The sequence below is a fragment of the Lagopus muta genome, chromosome 7, assembly GCF_023343835.1.
Source record: "Lagopus muta isolate bLagMut1 chromosome 7, bLagMut1 primary, whole genome shotgun sequence".
In the NCBI taxonomy this organism is placed as follows: Eukaryota; Metazoa; Chordata; class Aves; order Galliformes; family Phasianidae; genus Lagopus; species Lagopus muta.
In genome coordinates this window covers 21,758,518-21,785,451 of record NC_064439.1, presented here as the reverse complement: position 1 = coordinate 21,785,451, position 26,934 = coordinate 21,758,518, and the positions used below count along the sequence as shown (strand labels likewise).

General features: G+C 38.6%; 1 protein-coding gene across 7 annotated transcripts in view; it reads right to left on the bottom strand.

Moving 5' to 3' along the window:
* The window catches only part of CDK14 (cyclin dependent kinase 14), a 307,407-nt gene that overhangs the window by 248,867 nt on the left and 31,606 nt on the right, over nt 1-26,934 (bottom strand). For 2 of the 7 annotated variants that reach the window (XM_048950386.1, XM_048950385.1), the window contains exon 1: nt 2,143-2,271. The exons of 3 other annotated variants lie outside the window; for them this stretch is intronic. In XM_048950386.1, the coding sequence (XP_048806343.1) occupies nt 2,143-2,265 (123 nt within the window). In that variant the 5' untranslated portion in view covers nt 2,266-2,271. Of the gene's footprint in view, nt 1-2,142; nt 2,272-2,401; nt 2,556-26,783; nt 26,868-26,934 lie in introns of those variants that run through there. 2 more of the 7 variants (XM_048950392.1, XM_048950390.1) reach the window with 2 other exon arrangements.

Genomic DNA, 26,934 nt, shown 5'->3' with positions numbered 1-26,934 from the left:
TTGTGATTGACTATGGATTTGTGTACTGCAGTCTAATCACAAGCTCTTTTGATAGTATTATCCATTTCCTTGTCTGCGGGGTTTCAGAGAAACGAGACTGGCCTGCCAGAGAAGAGGGCCTATCCAAGTGGGAAGTAGCACATAGGTCAGCTCTTTAAATAGCCTGTCTGAGCTCATAGGATTAGAGAAAAACAATATTAAAAACAGTGTGGGGGTTTGTCATTAAGTTTTTCCACAATAAAATAGATTAAAAAACAATGAGGTGACCACTCTTGCTGTACAACTTCTAAGCCAGGCTAACATCCTTTGCAAGGAGATAAGAGTGTAGACAACCCAAACTTTAGTCTGATTCACAACTTTTTGTAACTCTTCCTATCTAGAATTACTGAGGATAATGACAAATATTCGTTCCCCAGTTAAGTTCTAACCTCCACAGATGATCAGTCTCACTACAAAACTGATGCACATTGCTTCACACCAGTGAAGGTCGTAACCTTTATGGAGCATTCAGCAGTACTTGCCAATTGAACTATGCACATCTTACATTTCCCACCTGCATGCACAACTTTTGACCAAGTTTTCCACGTTATATAATATTTTTGCCCTGATTAATTTGGGATGTGTTTAGCTAAATCTTAGCATAAAAAAATTCCAAAGCATTACTGATTTCTTAAGATCAGAAAACTAAAATGTGTGAACCTCAGAGACAATAACACAATGGACACAGCAGGTAGTTTCAACACCTGGGGAGAAAATCAGTTTGAGAAACAAAAGCTTTTACTGGACAAAATAGCTTTCACAAGTATACGTGGATGAAAAAAAAAACATGGCTAAGAAATACTCTAATTGAACATTTTCTTTAAAGAATCCCATGTGCCTAAGAGCTCCTAGACTTTCACTGCTTGCACAAAGTAAAAGCAAACAAATGGCTGGATTACTTCTACACATCACCCAATGAGATATGCACTGAAGGTATGCAAAAGGTCTGAAAGTAACCTTAAAAGCTTTGCTTATATTTTTGAACCAAAAAGAAGCATTTCTATTTTTTCTGACAAAACTGTGCAAGTTTGTAGACTGTGTGAAACTGCCCACTTCACATCACTTACATACACTGCAGTGCATACAGTATTACACAGAGAGTTGTTTTTAAATAAGAAGCAGCAATAAAATAATAATGAAAATTTCAGAAAATAATTGATAGGACTAAATCTTCCCCCTTTAATAGCATTCAGTGACTAAGAAAAAAAACACCTTAATTGGCAAGCACAGAAAAAAACAAACAGGCACTGCTGTCAAACTAGCTATTTGATCCCACGTTGATATACAACTGATTGCTTTTTGAATTATAATTCACACACTGCACAAAGCATTAACATGTTTGCCTAGAAGTAAAACTCCCCTGCTTTTACCCTTAACCATTAATAGCAAAACTATTTCATCATTCTACCTTTACTATCAGAGTTGGTTTTCTTTAAGTACTAGAACATACGGTGAAATACATTTATTGGATTTCTGTTGAGATTAACCTATGACTTGACTTATCTGTCAGCTAAGTCATCAAAAATACTTCAAATTATTCCACACAGTGGCCACATTTTAAACCATGACATACAAATAATTAGTGCTGCTTTTCCCCCTCCTCTCTTTTCCTGAACACGCTGCTTCCTGAAGCTCACATACATGTTGAAAATTTCCACTAAGACCCAAAATGCCACCAACGCACTCCTACATAAGCATTCAAGAACAATTACTTAAAATGACTCCCTCACTATTTGTTGTATTAAATAAAGACAGCATGTGATTGAAATAATCACAGAGCTTCGTAAGACAAAAAGATATTCCGACCTCCATGGTATAACCTGCATTTAGAAGTGATCATTTTAATTTTATCTCCCCACATCAAGCAGAACTGCAACTGATAAAGACATTCATTCAGATCTAGCAAGATGCACTGACTTGTTAGCAGAGATGAAGAAGTGGCTGATCATGTCCTTCACTCACTCGTCCCAGAGGGCATTCAGCCAAGCATATATCAGAAAAAAATTGCCCATACTATCCTCTTAATGCAATAATAAATAAGGCTGCCGGAGAGAGAAATACAAAGCAGTAGCAAGAAAAGCATTGCTTTTCAGCTTCTCCTACCTTTTCCCTGATATTTACAAACCGCAGGCAGCGCTGCCGGGGAGTCTCACCAGGGTGGCTGCCGAGAGGTCTCATGTGGCATCCCCAGCTTCCACCGCCTTCCTCCGTCGGGATTTTAAGCATTCCAAAGAAAACCCACCCTGACATGCACAGAACGCATCCTGCTCAAGTTGGAAGCATGTGATAACTAGGCTTCAGGTTTAAGCAGGAAAGCCCAGCGCTCGCCTAATGCCAGGCATTTAAATGAGCCCCATCTTACCGTTGTGTTGTTGCCTCGATCAGGTTAGATCCGCCGGCAACTCTTTGACATGTCTCTGGCAATGTTAGTGTTTGCAGCCAGGCCAGGCTCATTCAGCAACTGAATGAATTCACAACATCTTTCTGCACTAGCAAGCTGAAACGCTACGGCTGTACTACAGCTAAGAAAGGGGGAAATCTAAAGCAGAAAACAAAGAAATCCCTAAAGACAGGGTAATCCCGGTGGAATAAAATATAAAGGGTACAGATGAGCACCAAGGGTACAGTATTTCTCTGTCTAAATTTCACCAGCAATCCCATGCTCTTTCTAAAAACACTTTTTTTTCTTTTTTTTTTTTAAGAGACATGATGGACTTGCCTGTGGAGTTCCCAGAAAGGCAGACTATCCAGGCTCTGCTGCAGCATTGCAGCCAAAGTAACCATGCATATGCTATCCAGGCAATTTACAGCTGTCTTTTTGAAAAGATATTGATTTACAATGTAGCACTGCCTCAACCGAATGCATAGCTGCAGCCAAAATATCTGATGATGATTTCAGAGGAATTACGGAAAAAAACTCAACATTCAACCAAAAGGATGCAACTAATCATCCCCAATTCAATTATGTCCCAGTCCTGAAGGAAGCCAGCAAGTTCTCGAGTGACAAATGACATTAAAACAATAACCTAAGGGCATCTGAAAATAAGAATTATGAATGCCACTGTCTGCTTCCACAGGAAAAATAAATATGAAAAAGCATTTAAAATTTATTGAGCCAAAATACGAACTAGAAAGTTAATTCCAGCACTGTAACAATGAAATCTAATGTTTAATTTACGAACATACAAACATACAGAGCTGTAAGCGACAGACACCTGGGCTGTGCTGGGAAGACACAGCTGAGCCCAAGCAAGCTTGGGTGTGGTACAAGGGAAAAGAGGGCAGCAGAACAAACCCACAAGGAAGGCTTCTCCAACAGAGAGGCAGCAAATCTTCTCCATCTCCTACTCCTACAGCAGCCCCTGCTGGCCTCTGCTTTAGATGGCTCCTGGCTCCCCAGAATCCTCCTGGGACTGTGGGGGCACTGGACAGACTGCGCTGGGAAAAGGAACAGCCATATATCTGTATTCAAAGCCAAGGAGAAAGAGCATATCCTGAACAAGCAGAAACATCTTCTTCACCCAAGGCACAGGCATTGTTAAACACAGACTGACAGGATTTGTACATTACAAAGAGGGGCATTTAGCCCAGCAGGCAAAACACAACCCTGGCTCATGACTGCACGAGTGACCTACACTCACCCACCAACTTGAAAACGTGCCCTTCTGTAGAGTACTACTTTGAAGAAAGCACTACATGCCTGAACCCTAATCTTTTACTTGAATTCTACCACAGTTACTAAGACGTGTTTAAATACTTCTCATCTCAAGGTCCTCAGCGGAGCTTAGCACCAACAGTTTATAATAAAACTTTAATGACATACAAAATTCTGCAAGATGTTCCCAAAATGAAGCAGAATTTGTTTGCTGCCCTCATCCATTTCCCATTCTTAGTCAGAGGGGCATATCCCAGAAGACTCTTCAGTTTCCTAGGTTGGTTCTTAAGCAGACAGATGCTTCATTTCACCCGAGCAAAATGTTCCACTCCAGGCAAAAAACTTTTCTTTTCAGGTGTGTCAAATGCAAAGCTCCAAAAAAACTTGAAAAAAAAAAAAACTTTCAAGTTGAAATGATGAGAAAATAGATGTAAAACATTTAGATTTCTTACACTGTCAACATCAAATTGGTCTGAGGAGGAGAGAAAACAGACAGGAGGATCCTCAAATAAAAGCAAAAAAAAAATTCTAAGTAAGCTCCTGCAGGGACCAACACACACCAGGAGACACATCACATCAAGAACAAAGTGGCAGACAGCACGCAGGGAACAGGAACACAATGCTTTGCATTCCAGAAGCAAGTAGCATTTTGGGCCCAAGGTGTTGAAACTGAAAGCAAGCCAAACAGTCTACAGAGTTATGAGATTTGACTCAGAGAATCCAAAATCTCCCTTATTAAAGTTAATTTATTGCCTTACTTTATTTGCCTCAACAGAATCAACTTCCACTGGACTTTGGCTTTCTTAGCTGCGTATCTACATGCTTGGATAACGTCTATTTCTCCAAAGTCACCTGTTCTAGCTTCCATCTTCTGTATTTAATCTTTATGTTTGAATTTTGTCAAGAACTCCATGTTTATCCATGCAGGCCTCCTGGCATTTTACCTGAATCCCGAATCTCCTTAACCCCCTCCTTCCCATGTGCTAACACTAGTCCTATCCCTATCTCTACTCCCAACCCCATGAGCTGACCATGATTGAGCACCACTTGGTTGTAGCACAAATATATGCTTTCTTTCTGCTCATGGAACCACAAACCGGATCGGGAAACCTGGCTCATAATCAGAGGCAGTCTAAAAAATTACAAGTGTTATGTCATGCCACTACTTACATCCCAAGACAAACCTCAAGATGTTTCACTGGCATTCAAAAACAATTTCTTACACATACAGAGTCATCTTTTGAGCTTTTCAAGATAACAGGTGTACGGTAATCTGCAAATTACAATACTTAGACTGATTTTACAGTGTCAAAGCTCTGTGGGTTTCATTTGTTGACCATCAATTCATCATTTATTACTAGTGTACAGTGCAAAGAATATCCATAGTTACTTTTTTCCTGTAGTCTTATTACATATTGTCTAAATAAATTTACAAGTAATGTACTCAGTTTATTACTTTATATCATCCAGAACAGGGCAAAGCACACGGCAAGCCTAACTGTGATACCCCTTCTTTTGCCCGATGAAGTAATAACATGCAAATAATATGCAACAGATGTGCACGTATCTTACAGACAGGAGCTCATTTTCTTCTCATGACCAAGAAAAACCACAATTCAACACTTAGCTTTCAATTTTAACAACCACCAAAGAAATATACCAAAGAAAGAATAAAAGCACTGTTTCACTTGTGAAAGTGATTTGGCAATAAATTCAGAAGAACTTCTTTATGTTAAGGGTCACAGAGCACTGGAAGGGGTTGCTCAAAGATGTTGTGAAGTCTCCTTCTATGGAAATATTCAAGACCCATCTGGACACCTACCTGTGTAAACTGTGTAAGGTCCCTGCTTTAGGTGAGGGTTGGACTCAATGATCTTTTTTGAGGTCTCTGCCAACCTCTGCAATTCTATGATTAAGTGATAGAACAGTAAATAACTAATACTCCTCCTCCAGCCACATTTCATATCTGCCAAAAAAATTACCTATTGCACATGGGCATAATTCTCTCTTGGCTAATACTGTCTTCATGCCTTTTTAATATACTAAAATTATGCTTTTTTTTTTTTAAAGTGTCTAATCTGAAAGGTGTATGTAGCTACACAGCAGGTAAAACAACCCGTGTCTTATTTGCCTGAATTCTTCGTCAGCAACTTGAAAGATAACAGTCAAACAGAATCATTCATCTTTAGCATCATATAACTGTCAAAAGCAGCAACATTCAGTACAGAAATAGATGTGCCTTCTTAATATATTAGTAAAGTTCTCCACAGAAATGCACCATAGCTACTAAGAATTATGATGTACATATATATGCACAGAACCTCATGTTCAGGTGCAAAATCTTAACGTTACTGATTAGCAAGTGGAATGCAGAAACACTTAGACTTTTAAGAAAGAAAAAAAAGAAATATGTGACAGTATAAAAGAAAGTTGATTAGAACAATCTATAGAAAACTATCATACAAACTCATGATAGGGAAGAACAAATAACTGGTTCACACCCATCTCAGCTATCTTACTAGATTCTACATATATGACGCAAGTGTCTGCATAAAATGCATATATATAATGCCCTGATCTGGCTGCGCCTCAAGTACTGTGCTCAGTTTGGGGCCCTCACTACAAAAAAGACATATAAGCCCAGGAGTGTGTCCAGAGAACAGCAATGAAGCTGGTGAAGTGTCTGGAGCACAAATATCACGTGGATCAGCTGAGGGAGCTGGGATTTTTTTAGTCTGGAGAAGTGGAGGCTCAGGGGAGACCTAATTACTTTTTACAGCTGCCTGAAAGGAGGTCATGGTGAGCTGAGGGTCTGCCTCTTCTCCTGTATAATTGGCAGTAGGAAAAGAGGGAGCGACCTGAAGTTGCACCAGAGGAGATTCAGGTTGGATAATATGAAAAATTTCTTCCCCAAAAGTGTGGACAGGGACTGGAATGGGCTGCCCAAGGAGGTAGTTGAGTAATTGTTGCTGAAGCCATTCAAGAAACACTCCGATGTTGTACTGAGGGACATGGTTTATAGTAGGAAAATGTTGGTGGTAGGAGGATAGCTGGAACAAACAATCTTACGGGTCTTTTCCAATCCTGGTGATCTCATACTATGATACTTATCAGTCAGTATGTCTGTTGTCTTGTCATTATGGGGACAGGAACAGACAACAAATGTTTTTATGTCATAGTATTTTTATGAACCAGTACAGATTACTCATTCATGTACAATGTGCCATAGTCAGGTATATAAATAAATCTCATTTGTTTTTGTTCTTCTAAATAGGAGTGAGTTCTTAGCTTTTCTTCTAGATATGCCACAATCTCTCAGTTATCTCAACAGGTCAATGCTGTTTTTATTTTGTAGAATAAATCTAAAACCTTTTTTAAAAAACAGATTTTTAGTATTAGCATAATTAAAAGCTTTTGGAAAAACATACATAGTAATAATCATACATGGTCAGAATATAAATTCATCTAGCTCATTTCTGAAAGCAACCAAATTTGTTACAGGATAAATCCAATGTGTTCTTTCCTCCTGTACAATCTAGACACCAACAGTTTACTCACCAATTCAGAAATTAAATCTAGACCTAGACCTATCCTACACAACTCTGTAGTCCACTTCTGAAGTCATGACTTAACTCCAGGTGGTAAAGAGATCTAACAACAAAGTTAGAAATGACTTCTCTTGAAAACTAAACAAAAATAAAACAAACTCTCTAGTTATCTTTCAGTAGCATCTAAAACAATGCTGTGTGAGTATTCCTTCTTCATTAGCATGAACTCAGTTTATGACCAGTCTTATAGGGTTAGATCTCATCCTCTCCCAGTTCTCAGTTTTACATTCTGATCAGTTTAATTTCCTCCTCCTCAAATGGAAGCTATACTGCACACTTAAGTGATCATTCTTGTTTTCTTCCTCTGTTGTTGTGCCATTTTTGTTATATGATATGGTGGCTCATATTTCATAAGTTATTTACATAAATTTGATTTTTACAATAGCATAATGATGGTTTTGTTCTCCTTTATTTTCGTATTATTTACTTATTTTTTAGACTACTGCTGAGCTGAGGCAAAATGTTCAACCTATTATGCAACGACCCCGTGATTCTTATCCAGAATAACGTAGATCTGCTTAGATTCACCATAACACATGCAGAGCTACAGATAAGTTTTTTAAATATATCAGTTTGTAAACAACAGCATGAAATGCCATCATTATTTTATCATCCAAAGAGTCTATACTCCAAAATCCTTGAGCAGTTTTTGGCAGTTAACTAAGCAGATTGCTTTGTAAAATGTACTTTTTTTCCATTCCTTTCCCATGTCTTGATCTTCTTCCTGGAGGATTAGTTGCCATACCTCTCCCAATCTCAAAAGCGCATTTTGTTACAATTTATTACAATACTTTATAATTCTGATGACAGGAAAATAATAGGTTACACAGTGGCACACTACAAGACTGAAGGAGGTGCTGACAAAAAAAAATAAATATATATATATATATTAAATAAAAACTCTGAAGTAATACCTGATAGAGTGAGCGATACTCTTGGTCAAGAGTTTCACTTCAGTCACCCATACCACTGTTCATTCATGGATTAAACTGGCACACAATAAGGTATACCAAAAAAGCCATGTGAAAGCTCTACCTGATGCAATACTGACTCAGATGTTCCTAAGAAACAAAACCAAACCTGCAAGTGTTGCACTAATATTTATCTATTCTTCAGTTAAATGCAAAGTGTTCTGTTTGACCTATAAAGCCCTTTATTGTTTGGGTAACCAGCACCCTGAAGACTGCTTTTCTTGTCCTGTTTCATCTCAATATTTCAGATATACTCAGATATTATTACTCAGATAATATTCAGATAACAAGGTTGCATCCACCTGGGCATTCTCACTGAAGAGTACTTCAGCCCAGAACTTCATAAAGTTTTAATGCATGTTGAGCAGCTTATCTATTTTCCCAGGACATCTTGGGCAAGAAATAGAAAGCATCTGAGGAGGAGTAAAGTCAGAACTGTAGGAAGGACAAGAGGGAAAAAAAAAACCCACAAAAAAACACAACAACTTGTCCTCATACTACAAAAACAATATCTGCAAAATACAGTGACTGCTAGCACAGCTGCAGCACCTTCCATGTTCACAGAGCACTCATTCTCACAGAATTTTCTCCCTAAGTCATTTTTTTGTTTGTTTGCGTGTTTGTTTTACCTCCTCAGACTGCCTCTTTCAGCAACTGCAGATCAGGACCCCACTTACACTATATTCCTAGATAGACTCCCCAGAGGCATTCTGCCCTCCCACTTTCTTCAGAAGCAAGAGAACATGAATTTTCATATGGTGAGCATACAATAGCTACAAAGTGGATTTATACATGAACTGATTTGTTCCATTCAGCTCAGGAGCATTTCCTTGACTGTTTTCCAGGAAACTGAACTCCACTTCCCTCTTAACAAAATGTATGCACTGTCAAGAAAATTAAAAGAAGCCTGAAGGATTTCAATAATAAAACAGGAGCAAAGTTTCAGGACGGAGAAAAAAGATTTTTTGTGTTCTTGATTTCATATATTTGGTAATTTCTTGAATTTCAATTGAGACAGACAAGGCGATCATACTATTTCAATCTAGCAAATTCAAATGCAAAAACAAAACAAAACCCTTATCTTAGTTATATTGTATGGGAATAATAAAACTTGATTAATTTACCTATTCTATATCTCTCTTTTGCATCCAAAGACTCTCTACCACATTAGGCAAGATAAGAAATGAAAGCCTCCAAAAACAGGTGAATGTTTTCATAGATCTAATGGGTTAAAGGGTGTGATGTCTTGTTCTGCTTAAATTGCTACTATAGGATTAACACAACAACATTTCAAACAAAGTCTATAAGATTGTCAACAACATAGTTTTGAGCGAGAGCTATCTATAGTATTGGGGGTGAAACAGGTGGAGGGGGGGATACATTTCTCCTGGGGCATGGTTGCCTTGATGCTTGCATACTTACTGCCTTGTTCAAAATTCAAACAAACTATACACACTTGTAAAGTTGTCCATGGAAGCCAAACTGGTACTACATTTAATTACAGACTGATTTAGAAGAGGAATACTACGAGAAGAATTCTTACTGCACCACAAAACTAATACAAAGCCTCTTAAGTCAGTCATTCTCACAATCTAAGAGGTCTCACGATTACCCGCACACTGACAGCATGAAAGATATGGCTCTCAAACAAAATTATGCAAGACAGCACAGTTTGTTCACAACATGTATGTTAAGAAACTTTGATTATGAAGTGGGATCAGTGACATCCAATTGTTCTGGTGTTCTTCAAATTATTAAGATGTCCTCTCATGTAAAACTTAAGAATTTCATCAGTATTACTGTAGCAGCCTACTCACTGAAATAGGACTCTATTGTACTATTCAAATGCAGGAGGGAGGGAATCCCTCATTTCTTGACTTCTTATTTCAATGGGAGGGAACAATCAGGATACAGAACGGAAGAGAGGTAAGAGAACAGATTAAGAAAATTGTGATATTAACTATTACAATGTAAAACCTAATAAGGAAACTTGTAGCAAGACATGTACTTGTCATTTTAATTGCGTGCTCTCTCTCAGCCACAATGCATATCTTCTTTCAGTAAAACGTAGCTTTGTTTTGCCCTGTGAACAATATAATTTTTGCAACTATTGTTTTTCTCATGCACTCTACGCTCTCATTCAAATAAAGCATTCCATCTTCAGGCAAATAATGCCTGCCTCATAGCCAGTGAGTAGTATGCTACCCACATGACACTAGGAATTCTTTACATAGCTTTTATGATGTCGCACAAAGAAAAAATAGCCCAGACCACAATAGATGCACATGCAAACCCCTTATATTGGATAAAACTGTTTACAAAACCTTTTATGCAATTTGGAAGGGAAAAAATTTTACCATAAAAATACTGTATGTAATTAAGTAATTAAAAATGTTACATGGAAAAAAACAAGAGTCACAATGGCTGAAGCATCAAAACATCAGAATTATGTTTCCCTTAGAGTATTTCGGGATAAACTGCAACTTCCAGTTTCACTGAAGAAAGGCTTGAAAACATCAGAAGTGTAAATGCTGCAGAACAGTCCTTTTAAGGTAAAATTCCCAACAGAAATGGATGTCTTTGAGAGAACATATATGCATGAGATAGTCTAGCATAACATTATGGCTTCTGCCTGACACAATTTTGGCAAATATGACTGAAAAAAATCATACAATGCTTTCAGAGTTTATATTACTGGGGGCTTGCATGTCTGACAGGATGTCTGTCCTTCCTCAGAAAAGGTCGTGAAATAATTTAATACTCAGTCTTTTTACATTTTAACAGCTAAGGATACTAAGACAATAAAAATTCACACAATAATTCCATCTAAGATTTCTTTGAAGTCACAGTGATATTAAAAAAAAAAAAAAAAACTAGCATAAGATCACATTAAGATGTCTTACAGTTTCCTCTAAATTTCATATCTCAGACACAGATTTGACACATCCCACATAAAAGGTTTCCTATTAGAAATGTTACAATAAAAATGTAGATCTCATATTCTACTGTGTTTATGCTCCTGAGGAGTCTCATTAACCTCAGTGCAACCAGTACATTGTGAGAGAAACACAGAAAGACTGGGTGTTCTGTAACTGCCCATGACAGCATGAGCTACAAATTGCAATTGCACAGATGGCTAATTGGTTTTAGTACAGTTTTCACAGCTGAGGAAGGCAGTCATCACCATTCTCTAGTACTCTGAAGGCCAGTGCCAGTAGCCCAAGAAGAACTCAAGCATCTAGCCCCCTTGGGTCCCGTTGCCCTACTTGATTAAAAGAAAAAAACAGCATTTTGTAGTAATTTACACAGTCCGCATCCACAGTGTAATTTTAAGTAGCTTCTTCAGTGTACACAATTTCAGCTGTTGCCTTCTTTTCATAGCCACAAAAGCCACAAAGTTATTTTTGAAAAGCTAAACAGGACAGCTTCATTCAAACCCACTGCCTGTAATGTTACCCTTTCCGCTGAAATCTGTGATAAAATCAATCTCTCATACAGACTCACCTGTAGCTATAGCGTTATCAGGAAGATTAGACCACAGAATTCTGTCGCTAGCTTTAAACAGTGACAACAGCAGTAGCCTCTAAACCAAAATGGGTCAGATAGGGCAACATATCAGTGAGTCTGCAAGTGTCTGTTGATACAGAATAGGAAGACTGAAGACTTCAGATCTGAATTCCCCAAAATAACGTTATTTCAAACATTAGAGACCACCTTCCTCAAGACCCCCTGTCCATTCTACCCTTACACTCATCAGCTTCAAGCCTCCTCCTGCCTTCCTAAAACTGCTTCCAATAATGCCTCTGCTCTAAGCCCTGCAGACAAGCCAGTGCACACCCTTGTACTTTCCAAGTTCTTCCTAAGCCTACCAAATTCCCTATTCTGCATATATGAGATGCACTTATTATATTCAGGAGAAAAATTGCCTCATTGCTCTTCCATTCTCCAAACGCTTCAGGGATGCACTGCAGCTCAAGTTGGACTTTGTCCCTTTTCCAATAGGAGGCCCTTCTTTCAGCATGTGCACAGGTAAGTCAGCACAAAGCCTATAAAAAGCTGCAGCATCCTTCAATCATATGAAATCCTAGAAAGTTTCCATTACGCTTTAACAAATCTCTGATAAGCATTTAATGTAAGTTTTCTATGGATGCCAAGTTTGGGAAAAAAAATGAAAAGAAAGATCCTTTTTGGAATGAAGATCATTGCTTCCCCAACTGGAAGCATTTGAGACAATGACAAATTTCTAAAATTACTGTTAATTCTTATATCATTATTTCCCTGAAAAATGACATGCAAAATGGTACAAAAAGTCATCTGGTTGTACTGACTGTTCATGGCACCACGAGGAGAGAAGAACAACTCAGTTCTTCTCTCCTCACCTAGAGGTCATCACGGCTCCAGGCTTATTTTCATTTCTTCACAAAAGTAGTGAGAGAACATAGAATTGTTTGGATTTTTATTCAATACAATAAAGGATGCCCTTCATCACATCCATCAAAGTTTCTGCTTGAAACAGGCACTGAAACAAAAGTGGCACACGCAATGATTTTTGCTAGGCCTACTAACTGGCTGTCAAGTGAAAAACAAGAGAACCAGCTGACAACTGGAGGTCAAGTAAATCATTCAAATCTGTCTTTGAAAGAAAAAGTGTAGCTTAATAACACTGGCTCACTGAGGACTGCTATATACAAAGATTACCAGCAAAAGCTGTCAGTTGTGTTTACAGATCTGAAATAAATCTGTCCCATACCTGAATGGTTAGACTATCATTATCTTATTTTTAATCTTCCATATTTGTAACAAGTGACTACACAAAAAAAGCAAATAAAGCAGCTTCTGCTGCCGCAAAATTCCAAGAGTTATGCATGGACATTTCCCAAGTTGTCTCCATGCAAAGGAAGAAGCTGCAGTGGCTCATTCACAAGGTACACAGCGAGAGCCAAAGATGTTACTCGGATTGAGCATGGAAGGGCAGGAAGGCAGTGTAGGTTTCAGAGTTGGTGTGTTGTTTTCATGTGACCCCACACTGGGAGGATTTCCTTGCACTAAACTAATCCCTCAGCCCCTATTCTTATTCTCCCAACCATATTCCCGTAACATTCAACCTTTTCAGTATAGAGGGAGAAAAGTATCACTGAAGATTAAATTGTGTAATGTTCCTCCACTGCATAAAGTGCAGGAAACATACACGTGCCCCAGGTGACATTCACCAGAAATGTTCATTTACATTTTTTAATTGGTGCTTTTTGTTCCAAATCCAGATAATATAAACAGCATTAAGCATGCCCTGATCAAACCAAAAATGTCAAATCAAAATTAAAAAAAAGCATGAACTCATGTTGATACAATGCACAGTGAAAAAACCTAGCAGCAGGTTTTTAATTGTGTATGTAGGAAAAAATAAAGCCCACAATAAAAGCTCACTCTGTTATGTACGCACAAAGTTGAGAAAGCCACAAACATGGTTCTTCCTCCAGCAAAAGCCTATGCATGAAGGGAGTTATGTTTATCAGAACCATGAATACACACACAAAGGAAAAGAAAATGGAAGAAAAAAAACCCCACACAATATTTAAACCTGAAGTGATACAAGCATTCCCCAATTCACATGTTACATACAACTAGCATACTTGAACACACGTAAATCCATTCTGAATAAACTAGGACATTGATGTAAGCGTGGCAAAAGTCCAACTAAGACATTTTTACAAAAATCTTACAACTACATCCCTTGTTCTTAAAGTAAGGAATTAAAATAATATTCTTCTTTATTCCATCAGACAAATTAGGTAAAAAGTTGCTGAACAGCTACCTGCTCATTTGCACTGCAAAAAAGTGGTTTTATCATAAGTGATCAAAAGTCCAGAAATAGGCTAGCTTCTTTCTAGCAAAGATTTTCCTTAGACTGTCATATAAACCACCTTTACTCTTAAAAGAAAAAAAAACCATCAGAAATGAAGTGCTCTTTCACAAGGAAGTGCCAAACTTCAATCTCAGCAGAGGTTCATTTCACTGTTTTAGACTAAAAGGCTAAAAAAACCTCTACAGATCCAAGAACTACATTACAGAGAATAAAACTTCTTTGTGTTATGGGTGCAAAAGGAAGAAAATCAAATAACTTTTCTCTGACTTCATCTTTGTACTTCCAAGGCCATTCTCCCTCACTACTACTATAACATTTGAATATCTTCAAGCTGTACTAAGAAATGTATTTCAACATTCACTAAGAAAGATAATAATTTCCTCGGCCTTCAGATAGAAAATTAAGGCTTAGATGTTTAATAACTTGCCAAAAGCATCAGAGCACTTTCTCTACCAGAAGAACAGAAACAATATTTCTATGCAGGTTGGTCCTGTGGTTGAAAGTATTAAGAAATCTGATGTAGTCATTTAAGTCCTGGCCTTTTGCATCAGTTTTATTCTGCTGCCAGGTTGGAAGACTCCAATGAAAACAATTTCCTAAATGTCATTTTAATGTATTCTACTCAATAGATCATCCATAGTGTTTTAAAGTTTGTTACTAAATTATTACCTTGGCTTAGATTACCACCAACAATTACTATTAAAGATGTGTATAAAAATAGACATAAGGCTTTTGGTACAGTCCCATAAGCATGTCATTTTTACTCCCTACATTCACCTCTCCCTTCCAAAACTATCATCTTTCACTCACTGTAATCTGTTAAATATGCCTCTATCATAACATTCCCTTTAAAAACGAAATTGCTTCTTAGTAAACCATGAACTTCAACTGACTGAAAAGCAGCTGTGACTACAGAGCACTGACAATGCTTTAAAAGCATTGTGCCACAAATACAGAACACAACTCAGAGAAAATGCACTGTAATTCACATGGTTTGATGTAAAAGGTAATCACATTATGGAAATGCTTGGTCATTTCCCTACAGGGAAGGGAGCACAGACTCAGTATTGCATCATCATCATCTCTTGACTCCTTGAATGCATTTTTAAAAAACATTTTATAAATAGCAAAGTGGATTTTTTTTTTTAATTCATTCTCAAAGGGAAAATTTTGCATTTACAGTTTTGAACAACAGCATAGAAGGGAACATCTATTTAATACAGGTTGTCAGCTCTGTTGAATCACCACGCATGTGCATGTGATAACTGTACATACCGACACAAACTCATGCTTACAATTCCTCATGCACCCAAACACCTTAGGGAGATCGTAGCTGTGGCTCCCCACTGCATGCCACAAGCGTTTGCTAACCTTACCATGTATTGCTCAGATCTATCTGAGCACAGTTTGAACTGACAAAGAATAATCTAAGCAGTTCTGAAGAAGTTTGAGTCTTGGCAGTACTTGCATATGGCCTATTATGCTTGAAAATAGCACACCTACACAAAATTATCATTCAGAATATATTATTCCATCTTATTTCCTAGCATCATACTATATTTTGAGTTAAGCATAGCATGAAAGGACAGTTCCTTTCTATCTGCTCTCCAAATTCACCAAGACTTTAGCTTAACCCTGATCTTCATCTTCCAACTGTTTTCAGTTTATGAATAAACCAGCTATTCAATTAAGAAATCATTTGTTGAAAATTTTAGTTCTGCAGAAACCACAGTCCTTCAAAAGGTGTCAGAACATGATTTTAAAAAGTTAAGTTTGTTTTCGTTTGGCATGAGTTTTGCTCATTTGTCTTCAGCATGTTTTTCCCACCACTACATCCATCTGTATACTGCTCAAATGCATGGTAGCTGCTTGAGAACACACAGAAAATACTTTCCAATGGCGTGTTCACATTAGCAGGTCCCCCACCTCCACCATGCAGAGATAATTTGCTTGCACCCCCATGATCTCACTGAAGTCACAGATAAGGTATTTTCTTAAGGAGTCTTTTTATCACATCAGAGATTAAGGTTAAGACATTAGCTTCATTTTTCATAACCAGCTAATAATACAAAAATACATCCACTAATCACTTCAGCTGGACAAATGTTTGCTCTCCTCTCTGCTTCAGCAGCCCCTCTGCCACTCCCCAGCACTGCCAACTGCTCTCCTGCAGCTCCAGCAGCTCTCCAGCTGCACAGCTGGTGCAGCTGAAATCCTCTGCTTGCATTCTTCCTATTCACACAGCTGGCATCTGTGGATTGAGCCATCCATGCACATGGGGCAGATATCAATTTTACAAAGACTTGACACTTCCTTACCTTCCAAACCACTGGTTCAAGAAGCTAATCCAGTCTCCCACTTAGAAACAGGTTATATAGCCCTGCAATTTGGCACAGCTTGCCATAGGGAAACCAGAGCAAATTCAGAGCATTTCTTTACTTACACAGACTAACATGTGACACAACTGTTCCATGTTACTGCATTACACAGGGTCAAGCAGCAGGTAGAAAGATGTCAGTGAAGCCAGGATTAAAAAAAAACAAAAACAGGATAGATTTTAGAGTTGAAATCTCAGCAGTTGTTTACTGTGAAAAAGCTAAAGGGGAAAAGTAGCACAAACTGAGAAGGTAAAGCACTAAGATTACAAAAAGAAATGCACAGAACACTTTTAGCAAAGGTTAGAGAGATGGATGGCAGCAGGTCCAGAGAACCTAAGAAGAGAAGCTAAGACTTCAGAGTTTATGTGAAGCTGTGACAAAAAAGTTTGTACTAAAACAAACCAAGCACCAATCTGCTCATTTCACTTGGGGAAAGATATTTCAGCATTAGATTAGGGAAAGTAGAACTCAGCACCACTCATATGAACCTTCTTCACTGGCAGGACTTAAAAATGGCTCAGCAAACACTCAGATGATCACAGTAGTTGTTATCCAAAAGCCAGCCTGGGTTTAAGATGTTCAGATCCTTAGAAAAAGTCTAGCATCTGGTTCAGAAAGGCACCTTGCAATGAAATGTTAGCTTTGGTTAGAAGTTGTGAATAGACAACAGATTTACCTAAAACACCAAGATTCAGTTTTAATAATATATTCTGAGTGCTTTATTGGGATACTTGAAGGTCACCGCTTGTAATACTCAAAATACTGGTTAAGATCTCCACAGTATTTGCTCAAGCATTCCAGGCTCCTACCCAGAGTCTACTAAGAGCAAAAGGGTTAGTGAACTGACTGTTCAGCCAAGTGAGTAATGCTTGGAGCTAGGAAATCAGCTGGGCCAACATAGATGCTAACTAGGTTCCTCATTCAGACAAATGAAACACTACAGCCTCTGATTCATGCTTTGCAGTGAACTGTCAGAACAGCAGCTACCGGTGCTCAAAATCAAGGTGAAATTAGCCAGAGGTCAGACAGCAATGAAAAACAAGAAAAAACAGCGCACAATTTTTTGAAGTGTATATGTGCATCTTTGATAGAGGTATTTATGTAACAGTACCACTGTTTTTTTCCCAGAACCTTAGCCATCCTCCTCACAAAGGAAGAAAACAAGGGATGCTGTCAAACACCCAACTCGCAGTTTTCCTTGGCACTGGGATCCTATATTAGCAGTTGGCATCCTCAACTCAACAGGTCAGAGCAACCGCAGAGACTCTGGCAAGCTCTGGATACAGACACAAGAGCGAGGTGTACTGCACAGCAGCTTCTGAAGTCTCCAGACAAAAATCAGAAGCACAGGTTGACCATCAGCTATATTACAAACTGGGAAGTGCATTCACCATAGATGAAATCACCCATATTAACCATACATTTCATTTTCTATAGAGAAAAACTCACGAGGGGGAGAAAAACATGCACCTGAAAGAAAGAAATAAAAGACATTTTAAATCCTCAAGAGTGCAAGGACATTTTTTCTCTTTCAAGTATTTTCCAACAGCCTGAGAGTAAGAATTCTAGCTTGCAAAGTAAACAATACTGCCTGAAGTAGGCTTCAGGAGCCATTGCAATCTTAAAAATGAAGATAGCAAAAAGTACGTGATGACCAGAAAATGGCAAATATTGTGCCCATCATAGAAAAAAAAAAACAAAACAAAAACAAAAAACCACATCAAAAGGACCTACAGGCTGATCGCTCTCACTAAGATCCTTAGGAAAAACGTGCTCCAAGAGGATTTGTTTCACATTTCCAGCACATTTTCCAAGCAACAGTGACTAAGAACAAGCCTGTATGGATCTAGGAAGGGCAGATCCTGCCTGATCAACTGAGTTGCCTTTTCTGTTACAGGAACTGCATTTCCAGAAACGTAAGAAGTGAGCAGCACTGAGTTGAGCGAGACTTTTGAAAGACTCACAGTATTCCTGAATTCAAGACAGTATGCTACATCCTGGATGGGTAGAGGAAAAGCATTTGGTTTGTGCTATGCCTGAAGGCCATTGCCAAATGAAGTTCTGTAAAGGTCCACCACAAGACATGTCTTGTTTAACATCACACAAGACATACGGATACATTTTTCTATGCTTTTAACAGTGGGTTAGTGGAAAAAGTTATGCAGAGAAGTTGTGAAGTCTCCAGCCTGATAGGGTTTTGAGATACAACTCGATAGAGCTTTGAGTATCCTGGTCTAATTTCAAAGCTGAACCTATCTCAAGTAGACAGTTGGGCAACAGAATTTCCTGTGTCCTTCCTAACTTGGATTATTCCATTATTCTGTAGAATTACTTCTACCAATCAAAAAAAGCCACAAACAAAAACACCTCTCCAGAGAAACACTGACTCAGATGCTGAAAACACACAACATGGAGCAACATGGACAAATCAGCCAACTCTCCTACTGATCTCTGGGAAGTTTCTAAATGAGGTTTGGAGTCTAGCAAGAAGAAAAATAACTATTTCTTCATCACCTGAATTAATACGTTTTTGCCTAGTTTTGCCTAGAAAAGTCATACAACAATTAAAGTAAACCCTGTTAAATCATGTTTTACAACTTCTTAATGAATTTGCAAAGTTATGATGTCTACAGACTAAAGCACTTGAGAATTTGGTCCCTTCGCTACATAATGTACAGAAACTTGTCAGTTCCCAAACAGCCTCCCAGCAGAGGTCAGTCAGGATAAATGAACATGGGATAAGGGGACAGCCATTTTCTATAGGAGGAACTACTAATTCACAGGTTTTCAACATTTGGCATTTCAAGGAAAGAACTGTAATGCTTGCCTGTCCAATCTAGTGAAATATCTTCTAGAATATCTAGAAGACGTTCAGGGAGAAAATCTCCCAGGTTTTGTTCATTCCATTTTGACAAATCACATGTTAAACTGCTGGAAGGCTCAGGAAAAAGTAGGGCATACAAACTGAACACATAACTTTTGACCTCTGCTCTTAATGCTAAGCTGCCTTCATTCCCAGAATGGGATGATGTTTTATCACAATTTTCCCCAAAGAAAAATCAAGGTGCTGTTGTTTCAGCATTTTTACATAGCAGTTCAGCAGCTGGGTATTTACATTAACTGATTATGATACTGGCGATGATTCTTTTTTGCAGTTGTTGGATATGCTCTGTTTCTCCTCCAGATGGTCTTCTCCCAAGTCTGCAAAATTGGCTGGGAAGCTGATGCCCTTTTATGAATTGACAGCTATCCTAACACTAATCATGATTTCTGGACATTTTCAGTAATAAAATACCAGAGTCCAATTGGTTCTGTTTGTGGGGTACGTTTTTTGGTTGTTTTGTATTTTAATTTTTTTTAATTACATAATTAGGCAAAATTACCACTGATTTGAGGAAAATGAAAAAGAGAAAAACAGGAATTATATCCCAGGTCTCTATCTGGGCCCACCATGTCACACCCTTCTGGGAGTAAGGAATGAAATTTCACACTGTCTAAATATTCTAAGCATCACCATGTTCCAGATGGAGGGAATCAAATCCCAGCACCACAGCAGTAGCAGACATCCATCAACTGGAGTAAAGTACACACCGCAACAAGGAAAGGTCAACAATCTGTTAAGACTTAATGTTAACCCAATAATTACATTGAAAAATCTGAAAAGAACCACACATAAGATTACAGAAAAGTTAAGAGTTCCCCTGCTTTTAGCCTTCTTTCTCTCCCTGTCTCCATGAAGTCTGAATATTTCATCAATTTGTTTGTTCTTCCCTTCACGTAAACAAAGTTAGAAACAGAGGTGGACTTAAAAGCAGTACCTGATCCCATTGAGGGTTATGTTTTCACTTCTGGTCAAAACACAGAATTAGTTTTATAAACACTGTGTAACTGACCTGTGATGTTCACTAGCTCAGAACATATTGAGCAAAGAGCTTAACAATATTCAAGAAGGGATTGAACATAATGATTAATAGCCTCTGTAACTAGACTAAAAATTGCAAGAACCTCAATCGTCATGCTCCAGGGCACAGACTTATAACCAGCTGAGATCAGGAATAAATTTCTCCCCAGTATATTACTGTGAAGTTAGGTGCACTGGGAATGCTTCACAGCTTTAGAGGCTTGCAAGGCCTTCAGTTTTTTGCTGAAATCATCTACACTGATCCTTAACATCTCAGAATATAGCACTAAATAGACATTCCCAGGAACACAATGCCTAAATTGAAACCATTTCTGACAATGGCTCATCTCAGCCCGCTTTTAAACCATTTAAAAAATGGTGGATATTCTACAATATCATTAGAAAACTAACTGCAAGCTCCACTGGTCTTCCCTAGTGCAATCACCAGGAAAAAAAGCAGATAAACAGACAACATATCACAGCCAACCCCGAGCATCCCCACCCCCAAACACAGAGAAAGGCAAATCAATTTCAGTCAAATTCTTTTTTAATGAAAACTGGTTGCAGAGGGGTCTTCTAAATTGTTCTGTTCTTATGAAAAAGAACATTTCAACAGGAAAAGAAGATCCCTGAAGAACAGTAAAGCCCTTCCAGTCCTCACCCAGAAAACATTTCTACTTAGGCAGAACAAGGCTGTGCTTCAGTTCCTATACTCTCCCAGCAATTAGTCCATGGGATGCTTTTTTTGCAGGGATTATGCATTCAGCCACAACCTGTACCTGGCATTCCCACCACATTCTCCTATTGCAGTGCACTGGAAACAGCCTTGGCAGCCCATGAATTAGTCACACAGAGCACTAGCAGTCCCTCCCACCTGCAGCACTCATTGGTTAATGTGGGGTTAACAGCTAATTCCGGAGTTTGGGAAAATGTTGCTTTTTGTTCCAGTTATTGACACAGGGAAATTTTCTCCCTAGTTGTAACATTTACATTGACTTTTGTGGTTCTTTACACCTTTAAATGTTTATTACTATTTTGAACAGTTACCCCTCCACGGACAACCCAGTGCAGTCCAAATTGCCATTTTGTCATAGGTTCTGCAGTCTCACCAGCATTTCATCACATCCTACTGTTCTTTTCCTGCTCACCACAATGTCTCAGGCACTAAAGGGTATTACAATAGAATGGCCAGCTCTGATTTTCAGGGCAATCTGTACATTGAACCTATTCAGTTTAATTAGGATTTGGGTATCTTGATTTTATTTTTTTCAGTGAAGATCATCTCGCACATAAGAAATATTCCTCTGTTGTGTAATAAATAAAAAAGACATACACAAAGCATGTTAACAGTATGAAAATCATGAGGTAGAAGCTAGAACAAAACGAACCATGAGGAAATAAATCAGGTAGAAAGAGTTTCCATCATCATTCTTATCTGAAAAACAAACAAAACAAAGATCTGCCATCACATAACAGAATTTAGAAATTACTGTTATAGCAGTAAGGATGAAATAACAAAAGCAAAGACTTTCTTCCCCTGCAGTCAGACTGGGACAAGCTACCATTATTCTCAGTGCAGAAATAGAGAGGAATCTCTCCGATGAAAGCCAAGCATATATTAAAGTGAAAGGACATTTTACTACTCCGTGTTGAAGGAGAAGCCACAAAGCCTGAGGCCTAGTATATAGCATTTAGAACTATAAAGGGAGAAAAAAAAAGCAGAGTTATTGAATCCCCATACACATTCTGAACAAGTGAACCAAAATATATGAAAAATGATAGGAATCATACTGGTGTCTGACTACACAGCAAAGCAATAGGAGAAAAGGACGGCGCAATCAGGAAAGCTACCAGAAGTCGAAGGACAAACAACTAATAACTGGCCATTCCATCACGCTGTGAAGATACAGAGCTATGAGTTCTCTGGAGATGGCTGATGAGCAGCCCTTTAGACAGGTGAGAAGCTAAACAGCAGGACAGACATTTTTCCTGGGTCTCTCCATACATTTACAATAGAGAGGTTTGACAGCCAGACCACAAAGCTCACCGGGTAAGTGTGTGAAAAATAGTCTTAAGGAGCAAACTGCAGCTGCCATGATAAGAAGCAACGCCTCAGCAACAGCCTCACAGAGTCTCTGCATTTCCTGCATGGGTCCCTGCAACCTTCCTGGGCACCAGAGGCCTCAAAATCTCTGGGGGGAAGGTGCCCCCTGACTTACAGAAGCCTAGTTGAAATTGGATGCGAATACAGAAGCAGGAGACTTGTTAAAGCATCAGTGACAGCATGTGAGCTAATGCACACAGACACTAGCTGGGAAGACCAAAGTATGCCTATAAGCGAAGACAAAAATCAGCGTAAAGTAGGTAGTTCTGGAAGGTTGAAAACACTACCTAAAGCAAGCTGGCCAACAGGAGGAATATGGAGCTGACGCAATCATGTTTGCTTTAAATTCCAGTTTAGAACAAGGCTGTCTTTTCAAGTGGGTAGAAACAGGCATCAAAGTCTAGTGGGTCCCAGTGCCTCCTCTGGCACCCAAGATAATTACTAAGAAGGAGCTGGAATGTTTTATGTGGAATTTCTTCTGAACAGCAAGACTGCCCAGAGGAATCTTGTTCCTAGTATGGTTCTGATGCTACAACACCACAACTTTGTTGTTTATTTTATAATAATCATTTTTAATACAAAACAGCAGTAAGCAGTAAGAGTCCAGAGTTATGCTGACCATGTACAAACACATTAATTTACATTGTAAAAGTTATGTATACACACACACATTGCACAGCATTCGTGTAATTAAACTACATTTAGAATTAGCTTACAGTGCTGAATATTTACTTCCCACTTCATAGCCAGGAGCCAGACTCAACGATCCCCGCGGATCCCTTCCAACACAAGATATTCCATGACTCACTGAAAACTGCCCCAATCACCTGCATGTTTTCAAGTTTCAGACTTACAGATGTACTGAATAGTAGGAAGCAAACCGCCGTGCCCCAAATCTCTTATTTCTTGAATGTCATCCCCGTATTTCTCAAATCACTGAAGTCCAACACTAAAGCTTTTTTTGGAAGCCACTAACCAGCTGAGAATATGAAAGCCTGAGAAAGCAGACCAAATGTTCACTAGTTTATTAGCAGCCATAAAGTACATCTCTGATCCTTTACGTTTTGTACTATTCCAGGCAATGACAGCAGTGTATTATTATGCAGACACGTGGGATAAAGTTAAACTGCATGTTTAATAGACGGTGGCATTCATGTACCAAAGCAGAGCTGCTTCAAACATGCGTGGGTATGTTCACTTCAGTATTTTCATAGGAATGCTTTGCATTTCAAATAGCGTTTGAGATTAATTCAGAGTGCTCGTTTTAAAAATTGCAGGTAGGTTATGTCAGACCAACACAGAAGTCACCATAGCTGTTACTTCTCCATTTTGGAAGGAATCTCCTCTGTGCCTCAGTTACTGGGACACCATGACTGCTGCCATACTGCAGTTCTGCTTTATGTCTCTCTGACTCACAGGCAGAACATACTTGATACAGACAGGCCCTAGCCAATTGCTCACTACTGTTTTCTTTGCTCATTTTCAGTGAAAATAGCTGTTACAGTTACTGCCACCCAGACAAACATCGCAGTCACTTTGGCTAATACCAGAACATTGTTATTAACATCAGCTCATCAGCAGAATGTAAGTTGCACCATAACACTCCTTGCTTCCAAAGCCATCCATCTCTGTTTAGCAGTTAACAGGTTTTTGGCTCCAGAGCCCCTCTGGTCACACCAGGCCAGCAGCACAGAGCAGGGCAGGTCTGACATGCAGGAGCTGCAGCAATATCTCAGCCCCTTTGCAAATTAAAGCCCTGTGCAAGAAGCTGTAGCATCCAGGTGCTGCATGGGTTTGGCCATTTTAAATGAAAATTCCACCCCATGGACAAGCTTTCTCCTAAATGAATTGCAAATTATATCCTTGTTGAGTACCAGCTGGTTTTGTTTCTCTATAGTTTCTCTCTCCCCTCACTCAATTAATACAACAATATTCATGTCCTGTCATGTCTTACTGCCTAATTATGCACTTTGTGGAACAAAGCCTTAAAAATGAGACCATCAAGCAGGAGGGGATAACGGGGAGAACAGGACAACCAGATGTGCAGAGAGAAGGGGGAAAACAAAGGGTATTTTGAAAGGGAAGCAAGAGAATTAGGATTGGTATGGGGATGAGAGGAAGGGGAGACAGAAACAGAAAAAGGAGACGCACATAAAATATCACCTCTTCAGATATATAATAAAAATTTTATATTAAATAACACATTCTGCACTTATCTAATATGATTTAATAAACACTTGGAGCTGAGATCTCAACCCACTCTTGTTTCATTACACAATGGACACAACATCTGATGGCAGAGGAGGAATGCTGCATTATTTTGCCAAAAAAAAAAAAAAAAAAAAAAAAAAAAAAAAAAAATCAACAAAAGCAAGGTTCCTGAAAATACACTGTCAAATACTGTGTCAGAAGGTATATTTTAGTTGGGTTAATGAATTTAGATTAGAAGATTCTATGAAGGACTGCTGCACAGTTATGCAATGCAGTCACAGTAACCAAGAGTTTTTTTACACTTCCATTTCCTTTTCCTAAACTTTCTTTCTTTATCCAGTATACTTCTGAATTTATTTTGCATACATAGTCAATTAAGGACACTTAATGCTTTGAGAGGGACACAACTATTAAAAATTAAGACTTTTCAAAAGCCTTTAGGCTTACTGTATCCTAAAATATCCTTGCAGAAATAATTACTGACAATTCCAAGTATACTATATTTTGCCACATCAAAATACTTTGTACCAAAAATAAAAGGGAGAGAGACTTCTCATTAGAGAGAAAAAAGCCATGCCCAACAGCTAAACAAGGAGCCTGACTGAAGGAGGACCAGCAGAGCCTTTCATATCCCCATTAATCCTAATTTCACAGCATAGAATCATAGAATCATTTGAGTCAGAAAGGATCTTTAAAGGTCACCTGGTCCAAGTCCCCTGCAATGAGCAGGGACACTTACAGCTAGATCAGGTTGCTCAGAGCCCCATCCAGTGTGATCTTAACTGTCTGCAGGGATGGGGCACCCACCACCTCTCTGGGCAACCTGTGCCAGTGCCTCACCACCCTTATTGTAAAACCTTCCTCCTTATACCCAGTCTAAATCTTCCTTCCCGGTTTGAAACCATTTCCTCTTGTCCTATGACAACAGACCAAGCTAAAGAGTCTGTTCCCTTCTTTCTCACTTAGTATCCGGAGTGGCCATCAGCTGAAATGAAAGATTTTGGTACAAATATGAAAATTGGAAAAGTTTAGAATCCAACTGCTCTTTGTTACCATTGCAGAGCAAAGCTGGGAAGAAGACAAGGTTTGTTGGTTGCAGTAGTAAGGAGAGATAGGCAGTAACCAACTCTTAAACATAACAGGCAACATAACAGGAGTAGGTCACTACTCCTGTTACTACACTAGTTACTACACTAACTAATAAACCATGGAGGAAAAAAAGAGATGAATCACAATCTGTTTCACAATTTGAAAATGCTTTATCTAGCTGCAATAATTTCAGTTTTAAGAGTGATCTAGTAGATAAACTATCAATTTACACTTACACATTGTATAGATACGAAGGCAATGATTACAACACAACTGGTTCTCGGAGTTACTGTGTGGGCAGTAATCCTCCTCACTTCACATAGGAGCTGAAAATGATGTATCCCATACCCGCTTTAACTGTATTTGTAAAAATATTTTATAGGAATCAGTTTGCTCACTATTAATCTACCTTTTTTGCTTTCACACATCACACAAAACAGTGTTCAAACACAGTTGGCTGAACTTGATCCTCTTATACAGAAGTATTATGCAGAACACAGAAGTATTTTCCACAAGACTTTTCTAGTACTAAATACCAAAAGAACAATTTTAAAAATGAATACGAAGACTTCAAGACAACTCGTAATAACAAAATAATATTCTGTTTGGGCAACAATTAATAGAAGCAGCAATTCTCTTAGATTCTTTCTGTAGCAGAAGTCACAGCCTTCGACACCACAAACAAAACAGAGAATTCATTTGCTTGCTTCCACTTGAACTGAATATCCTCCAACTTTGCATAAGTCATAGATTATTCCACAAGTGAGTTTTATTTCAGTAGAAGAACTGTTTCTGTTTGTTTGAAATCAGATTAAGAGTTACACAGTCTTTATCCATACAGAGAGTGTAATGCAATGGAAAGTGCAGCAGTAACAGCAGAGCAGCCAGATCCCAGATTGCAGCAGTGAAGGTTTGCTCAAATACAACAGCTTCGGCACAGAAATAAAAGAAAGAATCTGCTTACCTTCAGAAGACCTCAAATACGCAGGGATCTCCATCAAAATATCCTTGCCTCCACTGCCAACACTTACATGAGTCTGGGAAGGGGTGGATCCTTGCTGCACCCCTTCCAGTCATTCAGATGCATTGCACACACCTGAGCTACCCTGGGTTGG